Source organism: Neolamprologus multifasciatus, chromosome 12 (assembly GCF_963576455.1).
Source record: "Neolamprologus multifasciatus chromosome 12, fNeoMul1.2, whole genome shotgun sequence".
Lineage (NCBI taxonomy): Eukaryota > Metazoa > Chordata > Actinopteri > Cichliformes > Cichlidae > Neolamprologus > Neolamprologus multifasciatus.
In genome coordinates this window covers 6,797,410-6,821,720 of record NC_140450.1, presented here as the reverse complement: position 1 = coordinate 6,821,720, position 24,311 = coordinate 6,797,410, and the positions used below count along the sequence as shown (strand labels likewise).

Sequence of the window (24,311 nt, the reverse complement as noted above, 5' to 3'; positions counted from 1 at the left end):
AAAATCAATCTTTATTTCAACCTACGCCTTAAAATTAGGGGAACATCAGAAGGTGCTGTTCAGCTACGAGGCATTAGAAGTTAAGGGACAAAGCACACCTGCAAAGCTGCAGTTGACATGAAACAAAAAGCACACCCAAAACAAAAGCCTCATCCAAAAGCCACTTCAGAAGTCTTTCCTCATAATCTAGGGATGTAGAGCAGATCTGAGAAATGGGAAAAGTCCCACGTGAAAGCAACAAGCTTGCACAGAGTGCATTAGCATTTACTTGTGTTTGAATATGATTGAACTAATTACGGCGGGTTATTGAGATGTTAAGCGAGTGTAAACACTGAGGGTTAGAACAGGCCCCCACTGAGATGAAAAACCTCTACTTTCATCCATACGCAATTAATCAGCATCTGACTCTGCAAACAGGCGTGCTCCATTGCCTCTCTTGTAAGCACTGACTGACACATGAAAGGAGGGAAATTTGCACCCAGTTAGGAGATTATACAGCAAGTGAGTCAAATCCGAGTTGATAGTGCAGAAAGACCCCAGACATCGACACACTGGGAGGTTTACTTGACCTTTGTAAGAGTATCAGGACCTGTTACCAGGTAACAAAGTCGAGGAAGTTGAAACGTGTACTTATTTATGCTTTTAGGAAACATTAATGTGACTTTATGTGAAAAACGATAGGGTCCTTGAGGGATAGCAGAGCGGTAATAGCCAGGGTTTCCAGGAGCTAGTAATAGATACATCATTGCACAACTGCTATTCGGGAAACAGCGTTCACATGCAGCAAAAACTTCAAAGCCTTCCATGTGCAGAAGGCCAGGTTATTTCAATTAGCCTTCAACAAAAACCCTTCTTCTACCCCAGCTGGACCCCCACCTATCACTCGCAGAAATCAGCCACAGGGGACCCTGTCACTGTGTTTCCTTTTACCCCCCAAGGGGTTTGTTTTGGAAAAGGAGAAGCCAGTCAGGTTCAAAGTGGAGGAGAAGACCGTAGGGTAACATGAGATGACGGTCTGTCCGATGAGGCATGCTGCTGGGGCGAATATGGATGATTCTTTTATTTCTGAGCTCTAAACAGTAGTGTACACATATAAAGGAGAAACAACTAGAAAACCATGGGGCAACATTAGATTTATTGATTTTTTTATGTTGGTTATACTCGATCATTGTTTTCAAATACAGATATATAATGTTGTTCAAAGATTTCCAGTGGGAGAAGTTCACATTAAAGGATTTGCCATAAAAATAAGCTTCTCTCTTTGCATTATTTTCAGTTTACGGTTAAAATATGGTAAGGTTTAGTTTAGTTTAAAGGCAACATTTCAAAAACATTAACCACAATTCACAGAGCTTCTTAAAGCATTGAAGGCAAACGTCTTCCGTGTACACAAAGATTCAGAAAGCAAGTGTTGACAGAGTGCAAAAAGTTGACCTTTATGTAACATTTGCGGATTTCTCTGGCTCAGTCACTCAGCAAAGCCCTTCGTTTGACTGAAGGCTACGAACTCACACGTAGGCTGAACAGAGTTCAAAGTTTTTCAACCAAAAACTGGTCAGGTTCACTTCACATTTGACATGAGTCTGAACACATCTGGTCCTATTTTAAACTGAACGGGAGAAGGGAGTGTTGATTGTAATGATGATAGGTCCATGTAGTATTTACACAGTTCTCTCTCTCTAGCAAAGATCGGGCGTTCAGTCATGCAAAACTGGGATATAAAAACAATCATGGCATTTTTCCTTTTCTTCAGTTCCCTCAATCGTCACCCCATGCACCATTTACCACAACCTGGAGGTTTTCCAACCTAAACAAGAAGAAAAACACGAGGCCAAACAACAGACTGAAAGCCTAACGCCTGAGGTTTTCTTGATAAGGTCAACAGGTCAAGAGAAGAGCGCCGTCCTATTCTGTAGTGCAACTGTGTGTGTTGGTTTCCAAATGCTCAGCTCTGAACATATTTGTGGCTATTGCTGATATGGTTGATCCATAATTCAAAAGGACTTTGAGAGTTTAGCAAGGCTGCTGTTGGTTCACCATCTGGATTGGTTTGTCTTTCCTTTCTCTGGAAATACAGATAAAAGAAAATAGTCACTGAACAAACTGTTAAAACAAAATTAAACCGTGAGACCTGAAAAGCAACCAACAAACAAGAAAAACACACATTTTCATCCTAAATCCCTTTTGGGTGTGTTGTTATTTCAAAGATGATCATTGTCATCTTTCCAAAGTTACTGTGGGGGGAAAAAACATTGCCCTCCAGACTGTTTCTCCTGCAGCTTCATGGGAGTAGTAGAAGTAATAGAGAACACTTGTTTAATCAGAACTAAATTGTGTGGTGACCATGCATCAGGGAAAGCATTATTTTCAACTCGGCTCATAATAAAAGCATTTTATTGCTCTTATTGACGGTGCTTTATTAAGCAGCTTTTATAAAACTTGCAAAACAAGGAAATAAATGTTGAAAGGAAACTGTACTATGCCTTCTGTGGTACATAAACTACAGTAGTAAAGCATTAGGTGGTTTTTGACCTTAGGGCTCATTGGGATCATTTGAATTTCATGAAAAGAAGGAAACTTGTACTAAAAAGACTGGATTTGATCCTACAATGACTGGAAGGGCATTACAAAAGAACTGTTTACCGAAGAACAGAAAGATTAAACCTAGTTTTAAAAACGTGGATGTTGAGTGGATGAGTATTGTTTTAAGGGAGATCTGATATAATAGTAACCCATCCTTTAAGTCCTATTCACAGATCATCATTCATACTTCGGTAGTTATTCAAGGTTAGAGCAGTAAGTTATTTCAGCATCTGAACTGGCAATATCTGAGCAATTTTTTTGTAATCTAAAAGAACACAAACACTCACCCTTCACTTTGTTAGGTACACGTGATAAACGGCAAATATCTTTTCAGTGTGTTTAGTCATGCAGACCTGCTGAAATTTAAGCCGAGCATCAGAACTATGGAGCTTCCAAAATGACAGAAAGACAACAGCAACTCAAATAACTACTCTTTTCAATCAAAGGATCCAGAAGAGCATCTCTGAATGCACAACATTTGGAACTTTAAAGAAGATGGGCTACAGCAGCAGAAGACCACACCGAGTGCCATTGCTGTCAGATAAAGACAGGAAGCTGAGGCTTAACTTTATACACGCTCACCAAATCTGGAAAATAGAAGATTGGAAAAATGTTGCGTGGTCTGCGGCAACATTCAGACAGTAGGGTGAAAATCTTGGGTGAAAAACATGAAAGCATGGATCCATCTTGCCTTGTATCAATAGTTCACACTAGTAGCAGTAGTTGTGTAGTGGTGTGAGAGACCTTGGCATACATTTCTTGGCATACTTTGGGCCTCTTAAGGCCCAGTATACCTGCTGTGGTTGCACAACGCAGGGGTTACCACAATCCAGGGGTGCAAGACCTTCTAAATTGGCACCTAGCGACAAGCAGTTTGACATCAACTTTGGTTTATGGTGTGATGTGTGAGGCACTGCACGGCAATTATAACGGGACCCTTGGTACCAGCTGAGCATTGTTTAAATGCCACAGCCTACCCGAGTATTGTTCCTGACTGTGTCCATCCCTTCAGGGACACATTTGTAATGGCTGCTTCCATCATACGTACCATGTCACGTACCAAGCTGAAATAATCTCAAACTGGTTTCTTAAACATGACAGTGAGTTCACTGAACTTAAATGACTTCCACAGTCAACTGATCTCAGTCAAACCTTTGAGATGTGCTGGAGCAAGAGATTTGCATAGCTGACAAATCTGCACCAACTGTGTGATAATATGATGTCAATTTACAGCAAAATCTCAAAGAAATGTTTCCAACTCCTTGTTTAATTATGCCACAGAAAATATGGCAGTCCTGACACAATTCGGTGATGACATATGAATCCTGCTTCTGGGTCCAAACTACTCTGCATTTATTAAGGCTGTTGTGTTTTTAACGTGTTTTAATGCTTTGCATCTTGTTCTATTTAATCTGAACAAGTCCCTAAAAAAGTCAGTGATCACTGTCAGCCTCTCTCGGTTTTTATTACCACTATTCATTTTAAAGCTCAGTCTTTAAAACCTTACGATGTAACTACAGCCCAGCCCATGCAGCAGTATGTTAATGACTAACTTTGTATTGTGGATGGATTATCTCAGTTGTTCTCCTGACTGAAGTTTGGTCCGTTTACAGCATCCTGCCATGCGATTACATTTGTCCCTAACTTTTATCGAGTGGAAAAAAGTTAGCATTCATCCTCCAGCTTCACTGTGCTAATGTGTTTATATTATGCTAACATAGCTGTGTAGCTAGCCACCACGTAGCACATCATTATATACCAGCTAGCCCAACTTCAGTAACCCTACAAACGTTACTGCTGTTTAGTTTTCTGTCTTCATTTATGCCGGCAGTGATAGCAGAGCTGTACGTCTTAATTTTTCAGAAATCTCTCAGTCAGAACATGCTATATTATGTTGAGGTGGAAACTAGCGAGCTAACTTCCTGCTAACTTCTAACTCTGTTAAATTTAATAAATTCTGTTTGCATGGATGCCTGGATGTTAAACTTCATTGTTACACCTGGGAGAGCAGCCACACTGATCATTTTATTAAAGATGAAAGAATTTATACAGTTTGTAACTCTCAGAGATGTGGCAGTGTTCGTTTGACTTTGGGACCTGAAGAGGAGTTTGGACCCAGAAACGGCTAATGATGTCAGACTTAAAGGCCAGATAGTAGCAAGGTGCACCTAATGATGTGTCCAAATGGGATACTGACAGTCATTTTAGATATGTCAACATTTGGACTGTGATTAAAATTTCATGATGAGAAGCAGAGAAGTAACCTCCCAAATTCAGAGCTATTTTTAAGTCATATTTCAGATGCATAAGTGAGACACCAGAGTTTCTTACCATTTGGTGTTGAGACAGTTTACCTCTCTTTTCTAAATGTGTTTCCCACATCAATCCTTAAATCTATTCTGAACCCTTTTCCACATTCAGACAAACACCCCTCTACCTTTTTGATGTGTCATAAAGCAGAAGTGGAGAAGACATCACAGTACACACACAGACACACAAACACAGACTCACATCATATGGTGTAATGACTTTCCTACTACTGTGGTGAGCTGCCAGTCAACCTGTTGAAACCTGCAAAGTAACCCTAGATGTGGAAAGTACCCCTGCAGGTCTGAGACACATGGAACAGAGGCTCAGGAGCTCTGCGAGCTTTGTATACACAAACACACATAGCCTCATGCACACACAGAGCTGTGTAGTTTCACTGCTTCTTTCCTCCAGACACACAACCCAGACATGATCTGAAATACGGTAAGACCCCAGCTACTTCCATCCTGATACGCTTCTGATGTTGAAGAGGAATCGATGTGTCTGCACTTGTCGGTAGGAGACTTTTCATGCATGTGTGCTCATGTACATCAGTGTCCCCACTCATCCTGGGAATGTGTAAGGTGTCTCAACACACTTGGGCTACTGTATATGGAAAAACGTTATATTATTAGTAGTATTTGCTATAAAACAAACAATCTGTGTCCTTAAATTAAATGTTTAATTAAACCTAATTTCTAGTTTTATAATTTGATGTACTTAAAAGTTTTCTGCGCTTTTTTTGAGAATTTGTTGTTTAATAACATATACTTGACTATTTTGACAGTTCCACATGGGTGAGTGCTAAGACCCATAGGACTGTTAATGTTTAACTTCAAATCACTAATTTAATAGTGTGAGCGTGCTGGATATGTAATGTGGTTTTTAATGTTTGTGTGGTAAAGAACAGTGTTATGGCTTGGCTATAACAACAGGCCACCATGGATGAGACTTGTAGTGATGAATTCTTTTCAGTGAGAAAACTCTCTACTGATGGATAAATTAAGCCATGGTCAGTTACTTTGACTCAGTATTTTGTACATCATTTAAAATTCCGCTCTTTTCAATAAAAATGAATTCTAACCAATCAATTTAAGTTTGCATAATTTTCAAAGCGTACTTGTATTTTTTCTAGTGTGTATGCACCTTAGGTCTCCAATTGCAGTATGTGTACCAGCATGCTGTATGTGTGAGATCACCTGACTCACATCTGCAGACCTTTTGACACTCATCATATCTTTTTACACCTGGCCTCCTATGATCAAGACTTCAAGAAGAGAGGGCAGGTGTGCGCGCTCCCTGCCCTCATGACTTATAAACCTAGTAGTTTCATCAAGCCGCTGCCCCAAGTGATGCTGGAAGCGGGAGGCGGCTCTTGACTCCCAACATCCATCTTTTTTCCCCCTCCCTTGCCTTAGTTATAGTGGGGGAAAGCCCAAATGAAATCTACGAGGCCATAAAACAGGCCTTTAATTTGCTTGTATATGCCCAGGAGCAAGCACTACTATTAGCCTCTTGTTTTTCTGGACTGCAGTCATAAGCATGATTCTGCAGGGTATATGGGTTTGATCAGATCAGAAAGAAAATTTATGAGTAACGTTCAGAAGGCTGGGACATGCTGAATATCAAATAAGCAGGTGGGATTCATTGCATCTGTATGTCTCTGCTAGCACAGCAAAAAGGTGACTTGGGAGGAAATGAGAGGGAAAGAGGACCTCTAGCTATGTACCAGTTTGCACAAGATGACAAGAACTTCCAACTTCAAACATATAATCTCATCAAAGACTGAGTGAAAGATATATGGGTGGCTATGGCTGGAGGCCTACCAAACAAAAACAAGGCAATAGTTATGTCTTAATTCACAGTGTGCCTGACCTGAGGAGACCTTGGCATTGCTGTTTCACACAGAAAGAGAGACACAGATCAGAGATAACCATGGTTTTTAGACATGCATGCATGTATTCTGTATGTTATCTGCTATTAGTGTAATTTTATCTTACTGATCAGCTGCAGTGTTTTCTCTGCATTATCATCCTGAGAGCCAAGTTCTGCTTTCTGCTGTCAGCTTGTGATTACTTGGATCTGATAAGTAAACAAACTAAGCTTTCTCTTAGGACAGAAAGTCAGAATTTCCTTACATGGCTTAACAAATATAAAACACTATAGAGCACAATCAACTACAAGGTGTTGAAAAACCAAAAGCCCCATTTGAGAATGCAGGGTCTCAGGCTCAGGCTATATTAAATTTACTGCAAGTGCAAATTTAAAGTATTCAGTTGGTAAAATACAGTGGACACAATTATTGTGCAACCTTGACAGAAAAAAATAAATTATTATCCCGTGTATTTTTTTCAATCTAAAACGCATTTATGAAACAAGAATGCCGTCTGGTCCCATGATGTGGTGATAAAGGGGACATGCTGCATGCCTGAGAAGTGGCTGTACCTCAGCAGGTAGCACAGGTCATGGTGACTCTATCCACGTCTGCATACTAAATATCCTTTGGCAAAATACTAACCACAAGTTGCTCTCCAACAGATCCATCAGAGTATGAATATATGCAAACGTTAGGCAGAAAAAGCACAGATAAGAAAGTGGTTGCATGAATGGGTGTGTGAGGGCAACCGGACGGAGCTTGAAGAGATCACAACAAGGACAGAAGGAAACTAAGGGCTTAAATATACACATGAGGTAATCAGGAAGGTAACCTAAATCAGACTAATGAAACAGGGCAAGCAGAACTTAACTCAGTGCACACAGGATGAGAGACTATCAAAATAAGACAGGAAACCAACAGACAGTGAGACCCAGATTCCAGACTCAAAACTAGCTTCAGGCAAGGAGTAAACACAGAGATAACAGACTAGCGAGACTGACGGTAAACATGATGACACTGAAGACAGAACACGGACGCTAGAACAGATTGGACACAGAAAAAGAAGAAAGAAATCAAGAACTCTAAATAGACTCAGAGACGATAGAAAGGAATATTTAGGAACTACAATACATGTCATCTTATACTTTCAAAGGAAATTAATCAGACATCAAGAATAAAGTCTGAATACTGGTAGAGTAGAAACATGCTCTTTAATTTACTCTTACTTTTTAGTGAGGTAATCTTACCTTTTTTTCACACTATAAACATAAACCTACTGTTGTAACACATAATAAAACTTGCTGGATACCAACACTGTACCTCTCAACTCAAAAAGAATCTAGTGAAAAAATGTGAATTCATCTTTTCATAAAAAAAAATCTAATTAACCCTTTAAGACCTACCATAGAACCAAGTCCGCCAGAGCTTATATTATATTTTTACATGCCGTGGTGCCATTTTTGGGAGCATTTCAAGTTGCTATACATCAATACAACCATTAAAGCCTAAATTTTAATAATATGTATGCATTAAGTGCATAGTAATTACATAAATCGCAAAAAAGTGCAATAAACTACAAAAAAATTGAAAATCGTTTTTGTTTTTTTAACATATATTTCTAGTTAGAGAAATTTAAGAGGCTTATCCCTCAAAACTGTAAATACAAAAAAGTTGCACAAAATAGTTTCCCACCACAGGAAATTTATTTTGAGTGTCTTCATAGTTTTATTTTTGAAATACACTAATTTCTATACACTGCAGGAAAAACGAAAATAAATATTATAATGCAAATTTGCAAAAAAGCAGCATATGCATCAAAATAAACTATTTCCAGCAGTGCAATATGAGTCCTAAGCATCCCAGAAACGACACAGAAAGTCATAAAGTCAAACATAACTTTTAAAAACACCAGTATAAGCTCATGAGGCCTTGATGGTAAAAAACTACATTTCCGCAAAATGACATCACTTCCGGTTTTGGGCAGGTCATGGCGGACATGCGATAGTTTGTGCTGATGGACATAGGAAGTGTTATGAACAGCTGATCGGATCGGCAAAGCGTGTTTCTGGAATATTATGTTTTTGTTGCTGCAAGTGCTTTTTATGCAGTTTTTGCAAAGCTGTATGTGGAAGGAAACTGTGACCGAGGACAAGCTGATGGCATAAGATGTAAGTACAACTCCTCCGGTTTCATATGCAAAAAAATTATTGCGCTAGCTCACGTGGTTGCAGAGCTACCGGGATTTAAAGATAGTTACGCAAAACGGAGCGTGCCCGCTCTGACCGGTTTTAAAGGGTTAAGAGAAACAGAAAATCAAGCTGCAGCAGAACTGCTGCTAATGCTGTGAAGAGCACTGTGACTCCTAACACTGCCATACTTACCTTTTTTATATTTCTTGTGTCCTATATTACTTTTAGTTGCATAAGCACAAAAATATTGATTTTCATGTGTAGCAAATCATGAGCATCTCACCTTTTTTGTTTCCTGTTTTGTAGACTGATTATTATTCCCACAGTGACGAGTGCTAAGAGGGAACCGACAGCACCGAGAACAAAGCCCACTTCATCGTCTGTGAAAAATCACAAGAATGTAGTATTAAACACTGCTATAAACTATTTATCCTTCAGAACAGTCATGCACCCATCGCAACTGTATTATTTGGAGTATCAACAACATCAAGAGTTTGTAAAACAGTGAGTTTGTTTTAAGATCTCAGCACAAACTTAGAAACTTTATAAACAGTGACAAATGATGAATGACTAAAAGTCCTTTTTTGGCTAAACTGTTACATATATAGTGAACATTTATGTATCCAAGGACTGGTTGAGTGGCCGAGAAAGCACACACAGAGGCATAAATGGTTATTAAGTAGTCTAAGATTTATTTATAGTGCTCACCAGACAAATAAGTCTGGTGAGCACTATAAATAGTGTCAGGCTCAGGGTGATTTTGGGTGAAGAAAAAAAAAAGAAAAAAGAAAGTACTCTTTCCCCACACAACATAAATTTTGCTCACAGTGTTAAAAATCTATTATTCATCCAACTGCTACATTGAATATCCCTGAATATAAAAGTCCCCCACTTGCTTTTTGACAGTTTGGTTCTTCAACATTAGTGTGACATGTCAGATGCACTTAATCTACAAAGACTTTGGTAATATTAACACTGAAAAGTGTATTTATTTTTACAGCAGGGAACTGATGACAGTATGTATACAGAGGAAAATGACAACAGGAAAATACGCTAAAATGCTGAAGCCCTGATCTTTATTATTTAACTGGATATACAAAACATTTTATTACAATAACTAGAATGAAGGGGTTAGTAACCGTTGTAACAGCAAGACAAGAATAAATGCACCAAGTGGACAGTGCCAAGTGGTCTACAGACACATAAAGTACAGAATTAAAAAGACTTTGTCCTATGAATTTTAACATTGGCATGGTGAGTCAGTATAAAAGTGAATATGAACCAAAGAGAATCATCAGATTTGACAATTTCCTTTGTGCTAAACAGCCCTTTAAAGCCTTTTATTTGGTCTCCAGCGTGTCAGGTGGCATTCGAGTCCGCCAAAGCATTGTTGTGCAGTGCACCAGTGCTAGCAGCGCCGAATTTTGAGCGCCCTTTTAAATTAGAAGTTGATGCCAGCTCGTGGGGCGCAGGCGCTGTTCTGTTACAGGAAGATGGTCACGGTGTAGATCATCCCGTCTGCTACTTTTCAAAAAAGTTTAACAGACACCAGACCCATTATAGCACCATCGAAAAAGAGGCTCTTGCCCTACTCCTTGCGTTACAGCATTTTGAGGTCTATGTCGGGTCAAGTGTGCTGCCTGTGCAGGTGTTTACCGATCACAACCCACTAGTGTTTCTTTCCCAAATGCGCAACTCCAATCAAAGACTTATGCGCTGGTCCTTGTTATTGCAAGATTTTAACTTGGAGATCCATTACAAGAAAGGGAAAGAGAATGTGTTGGCTGATACTCTGTCTAGAGCACTTTCTCCTTGAATTAAACATTCTGGGGGTAATGTTAATTCTTGGGAAAGGGGGGTGTTACGACTGATCTTAATCATATGCAAATTTAAGTGTCCAGGTGCTCCTCCGGGATTGGTGCGTCCGGGTGGATGGCTGGCACCGATTGGCTGCGGACCGGGAGGCAGCAGATAAGAGGAGACCGCCGGCGACTGCTATTTGATTCATCCTCGGCCCAACCCGACCGACAGACCATTCACTATGTCACTGTGTTATGTTACTCGATGTAAGAGCACGTAGGGGTGGACCGCCTTTTCTTTTGATCAGTTTTCTCCTGTTTTTGTTAGGCAGGGAGGGAAGTGAGTGTCGTTTGGTTTAGTTCTTTTGGGTAGGTAAGTTGTTTATTCTTGAGATAGGTTACCCTTTTGTTTGTTGTTTTGGCTTTAGGTTCACCCTGACGTTAAGATATGCTCCCTTCCTTGGTTTATCGCACTTATTGTAAATAAATCACTGTCACAAAAATATTAAGTGTGTGACGTGCTGCTTGGGGTTGGATCACCCCTTATGTTGTGGTCTGGCCGCGCCTAGACGGGCCATAACAGGCAAACACTGTGCTCATATTAGAAAGCTTATTGTTGTTTCATTTTGTTCTAACGAATCACTTTGTTATGTATGCCATTCATATAAAAAACAAATCGCAGGTATTTTCTCATCTAAACCAATTCATAAAATATTAAAAAAAGTATGATTGGCCAATTAGCCAGAAAGCAACAGTTACTAGGCAGTGTAGCAGCTTTTAAACATCCCAACAGGCTTAAACAAAACTAAAATGATAAACCTGGCTTAAAAAAAATAATTTGACTCTAAATTGTGCGCACTTGTTTAGGTGATACTGTGATTAAATTAAAAAAATCTAAAATGTTCCTTTGGGAATTGGCAAGCACAAATGAACTATACAACTTTCTATTTGAGTCTTAATTTGAGCACATGTTAAGTGTGATGCTGGTCCTTAAAAATAACTTCAGCTGTGTGAAAAAAAAAAACCAAAAACCAAAAAACCAAGCAAGAACTAAAGCTAATAAAGAACTACACCGAGGTGCGCACTGACAATGTACTAATAGCTTCACAAGCTTCTAAACTACTCTGTGTTAATATGAATTGATCAGATCTGGATGCAGCAGGATTGACATCAAACTTCTGCACAACGACTGAATGCTAGTCCTCCACATGCTCCCAGTATAGTTATAATCTTTACCATTAAAATCAATCTGGTTAGTCCACTCACACTTCACTGATCAAATAATAAACCCACAGTGAGCAACAGCACTCGGGTTGAAAGCATCACATTTCCACTGAGATGAAATAAACACATGATAAATATCACAGGGTTTGACAGAGAGCATCCCTCACCTGCTTCACCTATCCTACAGTGAAAACAGATGAAATTATATGTTACATATTATCAATTCAACCTCAGAATATTTCTGAGTTCATAATGTTTGGACTGATTAAAATGCACTCCTCTGTCTTTATCTCTGAAAGACATCGCTAGTCGCTAACACACCCAGACACCCTTGAGCTATGTTCTTAATGCGTAAAGCTTTTCTTAACATAGAGATAAGTTTCTGGGTTTTCCTTTTTTTTTTCTGTCATCGCTGATAACATCTCAAAATCATTCTGTTGACTTTTCTCTCCTTGGTAATAGCAAAGACGTTTCTTGTCGTCATCTGTGTGCTTCTCAACCTGCCTGCTCAGCATCGTGTGATACAACACATGTCAAATGTTTCAACATTCAACACTGCTGACTTCACATTCTTGTATTCATTTTTTAATTAAATGTTGAATTAATTTGAATTAAATGTAACTTGAACTCAAAATTTAAATATGACAGAGGTGAAAAAGCCTGCTATGTGGAATTTATCAAGTAGAGACTTTCAGTGACAGAAATGGCCACGAGCAAGACACTAAAATGTGAGCAACATGACTGGTTTTAAGGTCTCGAGCTGCCCCTGGTTGGCATTTCAATTCTGATTCTCCTACGCAACCTGAATTTACCAACCACTTTTGCCTCTCTCTCAATGCTCAGCTGCACTATCTCAGGGGAATCTAAGAGAGAACCACAGCGAGTAAATTGAGTGAGGCTTTGTCTTGCAGCCCATGTCACTACTCCCTATGAAAATTGCTCGATCCCCTTCTGGCAGCTGTCACCTTCCCTTTAATCACTTTCTTCCCCTCTACGCAAGAAACTGTATTAATATTATAAGGCCATTAAGGTGGGCCAAACCTGTTATTGGTATGCATTTGATACTCAACCAGGGGTATTGTTTTTCAGAAGACCGTGACAAGGCACAGCAATGCTAGTAAGCTCTATAACCTTGTAAGTCTCTCACAGCCCCGTCAGTCGTGAGATCAAAAGCACTCAGAGGACTTTCAATCCAAACTCCACCTTCACTTCTCCAACACTCCCATCTTTCCAGCAGAAGATATTAACATTATCCTCACAGCACACTGCACCACCGCTACCTAAAATCTAAAATGGCTAAAAAAGCACGCCGACAAGTACAGCATCCATCTCAAATAGCTGGGGATTTTAGTGATGGGAAAATTCATACAGAGATCCACTTTTGATGGAAAGGACTTACTGTCACCTCTGCTGACAGCAGGCAACGTTTCAGCAGCAACTCATTAAAGTGACTCAGAGAAGAAGTCAAACTGGATGTGGTCACATTTGTTGTTCAGCCTTTTCATCTCTGCTGTGACTCCAATTCTGCAACTGTTCAGCCTGCACATCGTGCTGCAGTGATTCATTTAAGGCGAGGAGGCGAGATCCACCAGGGCGTCTCCAGCTCTGTCTGTATTTAGTATGTTTACTTGGTTAGAGGTCACATTCGAATGGCGGAGGTAACAGCTCATGCAACACCTGCCATTCCGAACCTCAGGTCATGTTTGCAGTTGTTAGCTCTGATTTGTGTAACGAGAGTGCCACAGCAAATATAATCATTGCCACAAAGCTAAAAAGGCCCACCTTTGTGTGTGTATGTGTGTACGCCCGTGTAGAACGGTCACATTAAAGCACTACCTCACAGAATATGACTGTTTATTTGTGCACCTATCTGTCAGAGAGACAGCACAAGCTACAATCAACAGTTTCCACATCTCGCACCATAAAAACAAATAAAACTACGCGGCCTTTATGAGCACTCCGCGCCCATAAAGAGATGAGAAGTATAGCAGGAATGTGTCCAAAACTTCAACTAAGTATAAAGCCTGTTTCAAACTAACTTGACATTAGTGTTGATGAACATCACCGCTCTACTGCAATGACCCAGCAGTTTTTCAGCAGTGGAAAAGTTCACAGTGTCTAAGCCACAGGCAGCCCATCAGGTCAGGAGCCTGACTGGGAGAATTCTTGTCATTTTTTTACAACATTTGCAAGCTTTCGCAGCATGACTTCGCTCCCCAGGGGTCAGTAGCACTACTGTGCTCTTCGCTCACAATCTTTGCTCACCACCAATCCTAATTCTGACAATTGTAGCCCCAAAAGTTCTTCTTCTTCTCCCAAATAAAATTCAAATTGAGTTTTTGACACACTGAAGGAGAGTCATCCATCACAGTCGCACAAGTTCAAGTAGTCAGAAAAGGGATATGCATGGTATTTTTCCAATTATGCATAATGTAATAATAATTTAGATGAAACCTTAGCAAAAAAGTCAGAAAGGAGATCACTGTGAAAAGAAAGCAAAATAACAGATGTAGAGAAAAACAAAGAGATGTCACCAGGCTTAATAACAAACATTTCTAAACAGTTCTGCTCTAGATAACCACGTTATGAAACCAATATGCTAATAATTGAGTTTGGATCAATTGTATCCAGCTGTACCAAGCTGTTTGTTACAAGGCACTCCAAATCTTTTCAGTGAAGCTCATTTATCCCCGATCACTATCAAGAGGAAGTCTGTGTTTGTGGTTATAACGAGGAAAGGATGGAGGGCAGGAGTGAGGCCACGAAAGGACGAAAGCAGAGGTGGATCAGAAGTTATGCGCTTTCGATTCTCTGCTTCATCGCTTCTCAGACGCACCATTTCATCAAATCTTAATTTAACTGCAATACAAATAATTACTATGTCATTACCAGCTGTTTTCTTAAAATCAACCATTTATTTCCACAAAATGAGGCATTAACCCGCTCTGTCACAAACACATTATACTGGGCCTGCGCTCCAGCTCACTTTCTTTTTACTTCCATAAACACTGCGACTGATGTTACAAAGAATATACTGCACACATACTACAGAAAGTACATGCATTACAAGCAGTACGCAAACAAACAGGGCGTACTGCGTGAATATAACTTTGTGAGATAAACTGTTGCTCACACATTTGTCACGTCTGTAGAGCCAAAAAAGGCAAAACAAAAATTAAAAAAAACGTTATTAAAATTATTTTAATTGGAAGCAGCTTGGCTGTGCATATGTGTGAGGCTTTTTTCAGAGCATAGAAAATAAAAACTCTGTTAAAGTTACCAGAAAAAAAACATTCTGGTTTTCAGGCTGCAAAATGAATTCTGATGCTGTACGAATCTTGACATACTGGGAGAACTGGTACTGACCACACTAAGAATATTCAATTGGAAATACTGCCATCTGATGGCATCAGCTTAAAACTACAATACTCATTTTGAGTTCTTAGATGAGGTGATGAATGAAAGCATTAGATGGTTCCAGGTGGTTCTAATTCACAGACACAAAGCCGAGCCCGTTCAGGTTCAGTTTATAGCTTTGTTACTGAAGGTCTGCATGAGCAACCGCGAGCCAAGTCTATGTAATCTTTGCTGTCCAAAAGACTGCATGACAAGAAAGAGATTCACCAGTCATCTCAATTTCAAGAGGAAGCTGCTACCAATCGTGGAGCACGAAACATGTACGTTTAAACTGACAGAGAAATTACAGCGTTCACATTTTCCCCTCCAGTCTAAATTATATTATACTTCAGTGCCAATGACAGTATACATCATGCTACAAGACTCATCTGGCAGGGAGTTACAAAGAGTTTGAGATATGGAATCTATCACAAAGAAAGTGAGACTTCTTTGTTTTCAGACATGTGGCACTGAACTCTGTTGCCAATGGGAACTGTTTTGAAATATCCACCATCTCCCATCTTTAAAGACATAAAAAAAATTTATCAAATGCACGCGATTCTGTTCAGATCATCAACAGACTTGTTTGTCTTGAAAAAAACAGCTCATTAATCCCTTGGAAGAGAGATTTTCATTAATAATGTCTGCAATAGTTATATAGTACTGGATCATATGAGTTCATATTATTGCTGCTTTTCTCACATTCATATCCGCTGAACTCATTTTACCAAACACAGAAAGCTATTCATTACCTCCGCCAAGAAGGATATACTTTTAGTAGTGTGTGTGTGCGTGTCATTAATCTGTTTGTAAACATGATAGCTCAAAAAGTTTGGCATGACATCTGATCAAATTTTGCAGGGGTGTAGAGTGGGGTCAAAAATCCATCAAAATTAGATTTTTTTAAAAATTATAAACTTCTAAAATGTGTATAAAAACAAGAAATTTAAACAATTTCAATTCGACTAAAGGTGAATACTGCCCACAGAGTGTCCTGCCTCGGCAGAGAAAGCTTCTTGTTTATTATGGCTTTACTTTTAGAGCGTACCTGTAATACAGAAGGGCTGATCTCCTGTCCAGGTCCCATCACTCAGACAGGTGCGCTCTGCAGATCCATACATTATGTAGCCTTTGTTGCAGGCGAAGCTTAGAGTGCTCCCCTCCAGGTAATCAGTCCCATTCTTCCTCCCATTCCTTGGTGTGGGAAGCCAGCCACAAGACACCACTAAGGAAGAATAACACACTAAACTATCATTCCATTGTGCTCTGCCAAGTACTAAAGAAAAGGTTAAAAAGGGTTATTTTCAGACGTATGACTATAAAATTTTTCCAAAACTAATATTTTCTCTTATTAGATTTACTTATGGCATAATGTGATGTATAATCCTTTCTACGTAACAACACTGGTGTTCAGTGTTGTTCAGATACTCAGTTTTATTTAAAATGAAACTGTAAGAATAAACATGTAATCACAAACTACATATGAATAGGCTTCCTCTTATTTCCTGTGGTACCTGGTTTCAGGGCGTGCAGTAGGGCTTGGTGTTTCTGGTAGGCCTTGAGTGTGGCATTTCCCACTGTGAGGTCCCGAGTCGTCAGGGTATCATATTTACAAAACTGTGAACCTTCTCCATAACACATCGTCAACATGTCTGCCACCAAAGGGTCATCAAGGCTCTCGGGTAGAGAAAAAGCTGGAACAAAAGTGGGGTCATGGCTCGGTGGGATATTATACATATCCAAAAGGTGCTCAGAATCATATGTGAAAAGGGAGGAATTCTTTGAAATGTTCCCTATGGACAGAAACACACAATATTTTCATTGGTTAAAAAACAAAAACCATACAAGTATATTTGTGAAATTACTACAGACTCATTTAGGTTAGGACTTAACAAAACGGCTTATAAATGGTGAAACTAAAGGTCTGTAACATATAGGAGACATATCTCTGAATAAAAAAACAACTATTTTTAAACCTTGGATGAAACTGATTATTTTCTAGAATGTGGTATGAAAAGTAAAGAATTAGAAGTACACAATATGTAAGCAAGAAAAAACCCAGAGCAGAGTCAAATACATGCTGTTGTTTTGTTTTGAGTGTCTGTTTCAGTTAAAACAGCACATGAAATCAGTTAAACGGTTAATTGTACGTCAGCTGTTCACTAGTTTTTAAGGATCTGTAACAATTGAAAAGCACCAATTTATGTGCTTTTACTTGCTCACTCTCTAAAATCTATTAAGGCTAACTTAAAACATGCATGTTCTCCTTCTGTGCACTCTCAAAACATTTATCATAAATTGAGCTAAATATGTAGTCCTTTTATTAAAACGCCGAAAAAAACATTTGATTTGTGAGGATTATTAGCAAATCTTTAAATTCCCCATGACCTTTTGCCTTTGTAAACATAGAAAAGAGCTCGCAAAAACAAAATGATTCATAAGCATATTTAGTGTTTTCGATTGATAACTGGTTGTCAGCGTTTGCTCACAAACAACAGGCTCTCTCACTTACAGCTGGCTCCAAAGGTAAAGATTTCTTCCAACGTGGCATCAGCTGAGGAGATGACTTCTCCGAGTTGGGTGGTCAGATCATCTGATGGGTCAGAGTTCATTGAGCCAAGGAGACACTGGGTGTGGTTGTAAAACTCTCCTGGAAGCAGCACGGTTACTGCCATGGTTCCTTCATACAGACGAACCTCCACGCCGACACCAGAAGAAAAGATTACAGTCACATTCCCAGGACTGGGGCTGAACACATACACTCCTAGAAAACAGATTCATCCATGAGTTTATAACAAACGGTTCCAGTTTAATAAATGTAATAAAACAAAAAACTGAGCAACTAAAATATGTATAAGTCACATTTTGCAATAGTACTGAACTATAGTGATGCCACTATAGTTAAAGCAACACAAGGCATGATTTAAATTTTAAAAAACTTGTGTTTTATCATCCTAAACAATAACTGTCTGCAGGCTTTGCATCACATAACAGGCGATCCTTAAAATGTAAGCAAGCAAGCATGAGAAAAGTATGAGAACAAAAAGCAGTGAATAAACTGTTGGAGGAATGCACAGTAATGACAGGAAGTCACAAAAGATCACCTCCAAAATCAGAGTTTTTATTTAATTGAAGTTACTTTGTTAATAATTAAGATCCTTCTTTTGCTGTAAGTTTGGGTAATAAAAGTGTAACGATTTTTATCAGAGCTTTAACCAAGTCTGGAGAATTATTTAGTATACACATCCAGAAACGCATATACTATTATATATTCTACATATATTTATTAGTCTCAGATTTAGCCATTCTTATATTTTGCTTGTTTTATGTTATTGTATTTTTGCACAACTCTGTTGCTTGTGAAGCTCGCACACAAGAATTTCACTCGCATGTACTGTACCAGTGTACCTGCACATGTGATGTGACAATAAAAGTGATTTGATTTGATTTGATTTGATTTGAGAATCTAAAGCACCTCACCGTGCAGGTCCATCCATCTCTGTTCAGTGAATGGTAGGATGTTTTGGTTCCTCAGCACCTGAAGATGGGCCCCTGCTACACGCACCTCAATGACATCTGATGCATCCTGTTTCATAGCCACTGACGACAGCCGTGTGGCTTTGGCCAAAGTACCTGTTTTTTGGACGTAATTACATTTTAAATATGCATTATGTACTCTGACGTCAACATAAAAGGGGACCCATCATGCAATTAACATAATTTACAGCTCCTTGTTTATCTTATGCTGGGTCTCGGTACAAACACTCAATTCATCCTCTGCCAGAAACAAGCAATTTTTTCCACTCCTGTGGTCACAATCAGAACTCTGTGCTTAAGATATAAGAGCCCTATTTGGGACAGTCCCTCTTAATGACATCAGACAGGGCCAAGAGTAGAAAAAAAAAACATCGTGCGTTTCAGGAGGGCCTTAGATTTTGGCTCTTACTAACTCTTGTTTGTAACAAGAGTAATAATATAAATGTATTTTTTAAAAATAAAGGTTGACTTTAAGTCTCTGCCGTTTCAAATAATCCAGATGTTTGTCTTCATTGATCTAATGAGGGGACTATTAATGGCATCTGGCTTTCCAAGTCACTTGGCCCATGGCTCTTATATAATGACTTGGAAAAAATTCTAACGAGCGAAGCTAACATCTGTTCTTCTTCAACACATCTGACTCTAAGAAGCACTGAGTAAAAAAAACAAGGCTGTCATTTTGTAGCACTAGTGCATTCTCTTAATCTAGGGGCTTAGTTTGCTTCCTCTCAGTGTGTAAAAAATTAAGAGGAACAGTGCAAGCAAAACAAGACCGAATGTGTCACGCGATGTTAAGGTCAGTATGTGTGGGCAAATTCCAGAGGCACACCATGGAGATCAAAGAGTGGATTCAGACAGGCCACTCACCTCAAACGTGGACTCACCGTTCTTAAGTTTCACCTGTTCTGTTCTGGCCTGAACACTCAGGCCTTTATCTGGTGATGACACAAGGTAATATTCTCCTTTGCCATTGAAAGTGTACCTGAGGCCGTCGAACGTTATGAAATGTGGATCCCCGAGGACGACACCTGCGAGGCATTGAGAAAAAAGCAGCGATGCCCACAAACATAATTATTTCTCATCTCTCGCAGAGCTTTTCTAATATCAACATAGGTTGTGATGTTGTTTTTAAACTAATGAGACGGAGTCAGTTTTTTGTTTTTCACATTTTAACTCTCAGCAATATTCTGTCATTCATTTACTTTACCTGTAAACCAATCTTGTGTAACCTGCTGCTCTAATGACCGTTTGCAGAATATATTATAAGGTTCAAGGAAGACAGAAGTATTTGGATAAAGATTAACAAACACTCAGTTTATAGTTTATTTATTAGTTTATTTTAGCAATAAATAAGGATGTTTGACTGTAAAAAAAAGATACTTACTACTGCAGTATGCAGTATAAGACACATTTTTATACAGCTGACTTACTTACTGAAGTTAAACAACAAAATTAACTTGTCAATAATTCTGATATAAGACTCAAATAAAAAAGGTTATATCAGGTCTTGATACCCGCTTTTCATTCCAATCTATGAATTAAATAAAGACATATGACTTGACTGAAGAGTCGTCTCACCTGCTCTTGGTGGTCGGTACTTTTGACACCCACTTGAAGGTCGACGTTTTAAGTATATATGGCAGTGTGGGGACCACAGGCAGCAATAATAGAAGCTCATGACATCATAAAGCCAGTGGGAATACCCTGGCACCCGTGGGGGTTTAATGTAGGGTGGCGAGCCCCAGTCGTGAGCCCTGTCTGGGGTGCTTCCACCAACTGAGTCTCCAGTCAGCACCAGAGCACCTGTGCTGTCATAGCAGCACTGCTGCCCTGATCCATGGATGGGACTATAAATAATAAAACAAAAATAAAAATAAAAAGGAAAAGCATATTTCAATTTTACATTTCTAAAAACTTGATTTTTTTCTTGATTATGCCACGCCTACCTGGCATGAATTGCCCGGACACAGTGGACACAACCTTGGTGGTAAGTGCACACACTCCCCCTCTCAATGTCACAACTATAATCAGTCTAAAACAGCAAAATGGATGGAAAATAAATAACAATGACCGGTGTAAATCTTTAACAGGCCTTGACAATGTTACCCTTGCAGTCCACTACAGAGGCACAAATCAGCCAGACTGACAATTTAGCAGAACAAGATTATAAATATTTTCAAAAAGACAGAAGAACAAAATACAAAATCCATGCTATCTTTTTAATTTCCACCCTTATTAGCCTTACTAACTGTAACCCTGAGAATACTAAAGAACAGCTTCCTTTTAAAAACAGTTCAGAACAATAAAGGTTCTTAGTTGGGTTTTTTAAGCTGTAAATCAGAATCACCATCCTTTATTAATCCCTCAGGACATGATGTAAATATACTTTTACTAAGGGTAAGGGTATGTAGACTTCAGTCTAGAACAACTGAAGAAAGGCAATCCAGTACAGGAGTCTTATGCTCTGTATCTGACCATGTGACACACAATCTGTACAGATATTATTTGAGGATTCGCTGAGGTACATGTACTCACATGAAACCTGCCTGTATCTGCTCGGGCCTGAGCCAGTGTGCAAGGACAGTCGATGAGTTCATTCAGGAAGTTTGGCAGGTTTTCCTCCAGGACATCCCACTTCAGACACTTATTGTGTGCCCAGGATGCAGAGTTTTCTCTGAAAGCCTGTTCCAGGTGCCAGGCCAACACGTGGCCTCCACTCCAGAGGCCTTGTACATCTCTGTGTTATAAACAAAACTGCGATTTTGGTACAAATAAAAACAGAAAACAGTAGTAGATCATCGTGTTTCAGATGCTAGCAGACATTTGCAATGATGAAGGGTTGTAGAGGTTTACAATCAATCCAAATGTCAAACCTTAAATAAAAACTTTGGTTATTACAAAGACAGTCACCTTAAATCTAAGTTTTTAAAGCCAGGCACATTTTATGATCAGATTAAATCCAAATAACCTCTTTCTGATATCTGACAGATATAAAACTATACGTTTAAGATGAATCTCTTATTCTTATCCATGTTCATAAATACACTGTTCCAGTGGTGGATGCTAATAATAAATATGGCCACAGTTTTGAACACTGAGGTCAGTGTAAGTTTGAGCAAAAAAAGCTAAGCCTCTTTGTTTCAGACATGTTTTTCTCCATTTCAGTCACAGAGCTTGGGTTGTAAGTACAGAAGCCACTCCCACTTGCTGCTCAAATCTTTTGCCTGTGAGGGGCTGCCAATCAGAAGAAAGCCTTAAGATGGCCTTAAAGACTGAGGAGCTTCCATGCAAATGATGGCCAGTATAAAAACAAAGGTTATTTTGACCTGGGAGTCATGCAAGAATAACAATACAGAACTTGAAATTAGCATGATAGTTCCAGTTCACATTTTTTCACCTTATTCCTAGAATTTTAACAACTATAAAAAGGATGCAAAATTGTTAGCATTATAGCAAGATTTTAGAAATATGGGACAAAATAATGTTTAAATATGACATGTCCAATGCCTGATATGTATTATAGATACCTTCCTCCTTCCACGTTAGAACTCGCAGTAATGCGGATATTGCCCAACTCCCAGTCAGAGTAGTCCTTTTTGGGCTCAGGGATGAAGCTGAAGGCACCGGTGTTGGTCAGATTTCTTCCGAGAGAATACAGATACCGCAGCTCTGCCTCTAAAAGGGCTGATGCATTTGTCTCTTCTTTTGCTTTAAACTCTCTGTAACCCCACAGCTCTATGTTGACCTTCTCTGCGCTGATCAAAGAACTATTCCAAGTGAACGCAAGTCGTCCTGCCACATTCGGCGTGCCGTAGTATTGCCACTGCGTTGCATTCACCAGGGTAACTTTATAAGCAGGATCTGCTTTACTTGGATGGACTGACAGTTAAACACAACAAATGTAATTGTCACAAGTTGTAGCAACAGTTTTAATAATGTATTGGAAGCAGCATGAATAATTGCAAAATGGGTTTATATTATTTAATTTTTTCACACTGGCCAATATATAGTTGGGGGAGTGGGAATTAAAATACTGTATGTGCAATAAAGTCTTCTTTAAATAGCACTATAGTTTCTAAATCAACCTAATAGACAGTTATTACCCAAAAAGCTTTAGATATTGATCAGTTTAGAGACAGGGCATCAACAGCTTTATATTTCAGCAGCTTACCTGAGAAATACTGTGCAGATCTGTCAAACTTAATGCCATCTGTTGAGACATCAAATGGTATCCAACCCGTCTCATACAACAGAGGAGAAATACAGTATGCACGGCCCTCAGCATCAATAAATCCATCACGTAAAATTTCACCTTTAAACCTGCAAAAAAACAGAACACAATTTATTAGTAACAAGAACTGTGTGATTCAAATGGAAAACACAAATATAGAGAGACTAGTGAAATCTGACTACAAACCTTAGATTCCGTTCACGCTTAGTGTATAAACATAAACGCCAAATCAGTTTAGTAAGCTATGTTAACATCTTAGACCACCTTTCAGCACAGGTAAAGCACTTTCTGCCCCACATTTCCCATCAGTTTGCTGGGATCTGGTTAATTACTCACAATGCCATCTAAATCCTAGTAAAATATCTCTGACCTTAAAATTGAGGATTACATTCTTATACTACAAAAACACACCTGCAGAGAAGCTGCCCATGGGGATGAAGGTCCAATCCGAGGATCCTGAGCGCTTTTCCGCCCAGCATGGAGCTGGAATAAGGGATCACCTGGAAACAGGACTGATTGTAGTCTGCACAGCAGCTCATCAAAGACATACAGGTGGCATGGCAGGAGCACTTCTCCAGTACATCTCCACAGCGTCCCCTGCATGTTTTACCTAATGAATAGTAAAAACAAATATTTGCACTTCATACCTCAAAATATATATCGAATTTATATTACAACAACACAGCCACATTCCATTACATTACAAGGTGCGGGTAATTTCTGATTAACTGTCTGCCGAAAACCTCTGAAAATGACTTACCAGCTGTGTTATATGAGAAAACAATAAGAAGCCCACTGAGACAAAATATCTTAAAGTTTCCCCTCATCTTTAGCTTGGACAACAAAATAACGTTCAGGCTCCTGCCTGTGTTACACCATCTTTGGCTGAAAGTCTACCAAAGGTCATTTGAGGAAGCAAACAAAATTAAGTATTCGACTTTAGTAACAGTTCTAAATCACGAGGTACTGATTAACAGACGCTAACGTAGGTCTGACGTTTTTATTTATTTTTCCTTTAGGAAACCAACAAAATGTATATATTCTTCCCAAAACTCGCACTATCACGTATTTAATTTCATTTTCAGCTATTTAAAGTTACAACTTTAACCGTTAACTCGTGCTTGGTTCACTCCACTAACATATGGGTTTATCCACGCATAAACTCGCGA

The 24,311-nt window shown here is 39.1% G+C and overlaps 1 protein-coding gene across 2 annotated transcripts; it reads right to left on the bottom strand.

The window, feature by feature from the left end:
• Positions 1–1,683: 1,683 nt before the first annotated feature.
• Positions 1,684–24,265, bottom strand: susd2 (sushi domain containing 2). 2 transcript variants are annotated; one of them, XM_085179789.1, is made up of 14 exons: positions 23,903–24,265; positions 23,554–23,752; positions 23,083–23,231; positions 22,439–22,790; positions 21,447–21,648; positions 20,858–20,943; positions 20,490–20,758; positions 19,796–19,939; positions 18,855–19,007; positions 17,887–18,138; positions 16,889–17,167; positions 16,423–16,599; positions 9,239–9,335; positions 1,684–2,065 (listed from the first exon to the last, which is right to left on the bottom strand). In XM_085179789.1, the coding sequence occupies exons 1-14, from the start codon at positions 23,967–23,969 to the stop codon at positions 2,014–2,016; spliced, it is 2,478 nt and encodes an 825-aa protein (XP_085035915.1). In that variant the 5' UTR covers positions 23,970–24,265; the 3' UTR covers positions 1,684–2,013. The 2 variants fall into 2 exon arrangements, with proteins under 2 accessions (XP_085035915.1, XP_085035916.1); XM_085179790.1 differs by having other exon boundaries at positions 16,889–17,068.
• Between the last annotated feature and the right edge of the window lie 46 nt (positions 24,266–24,311).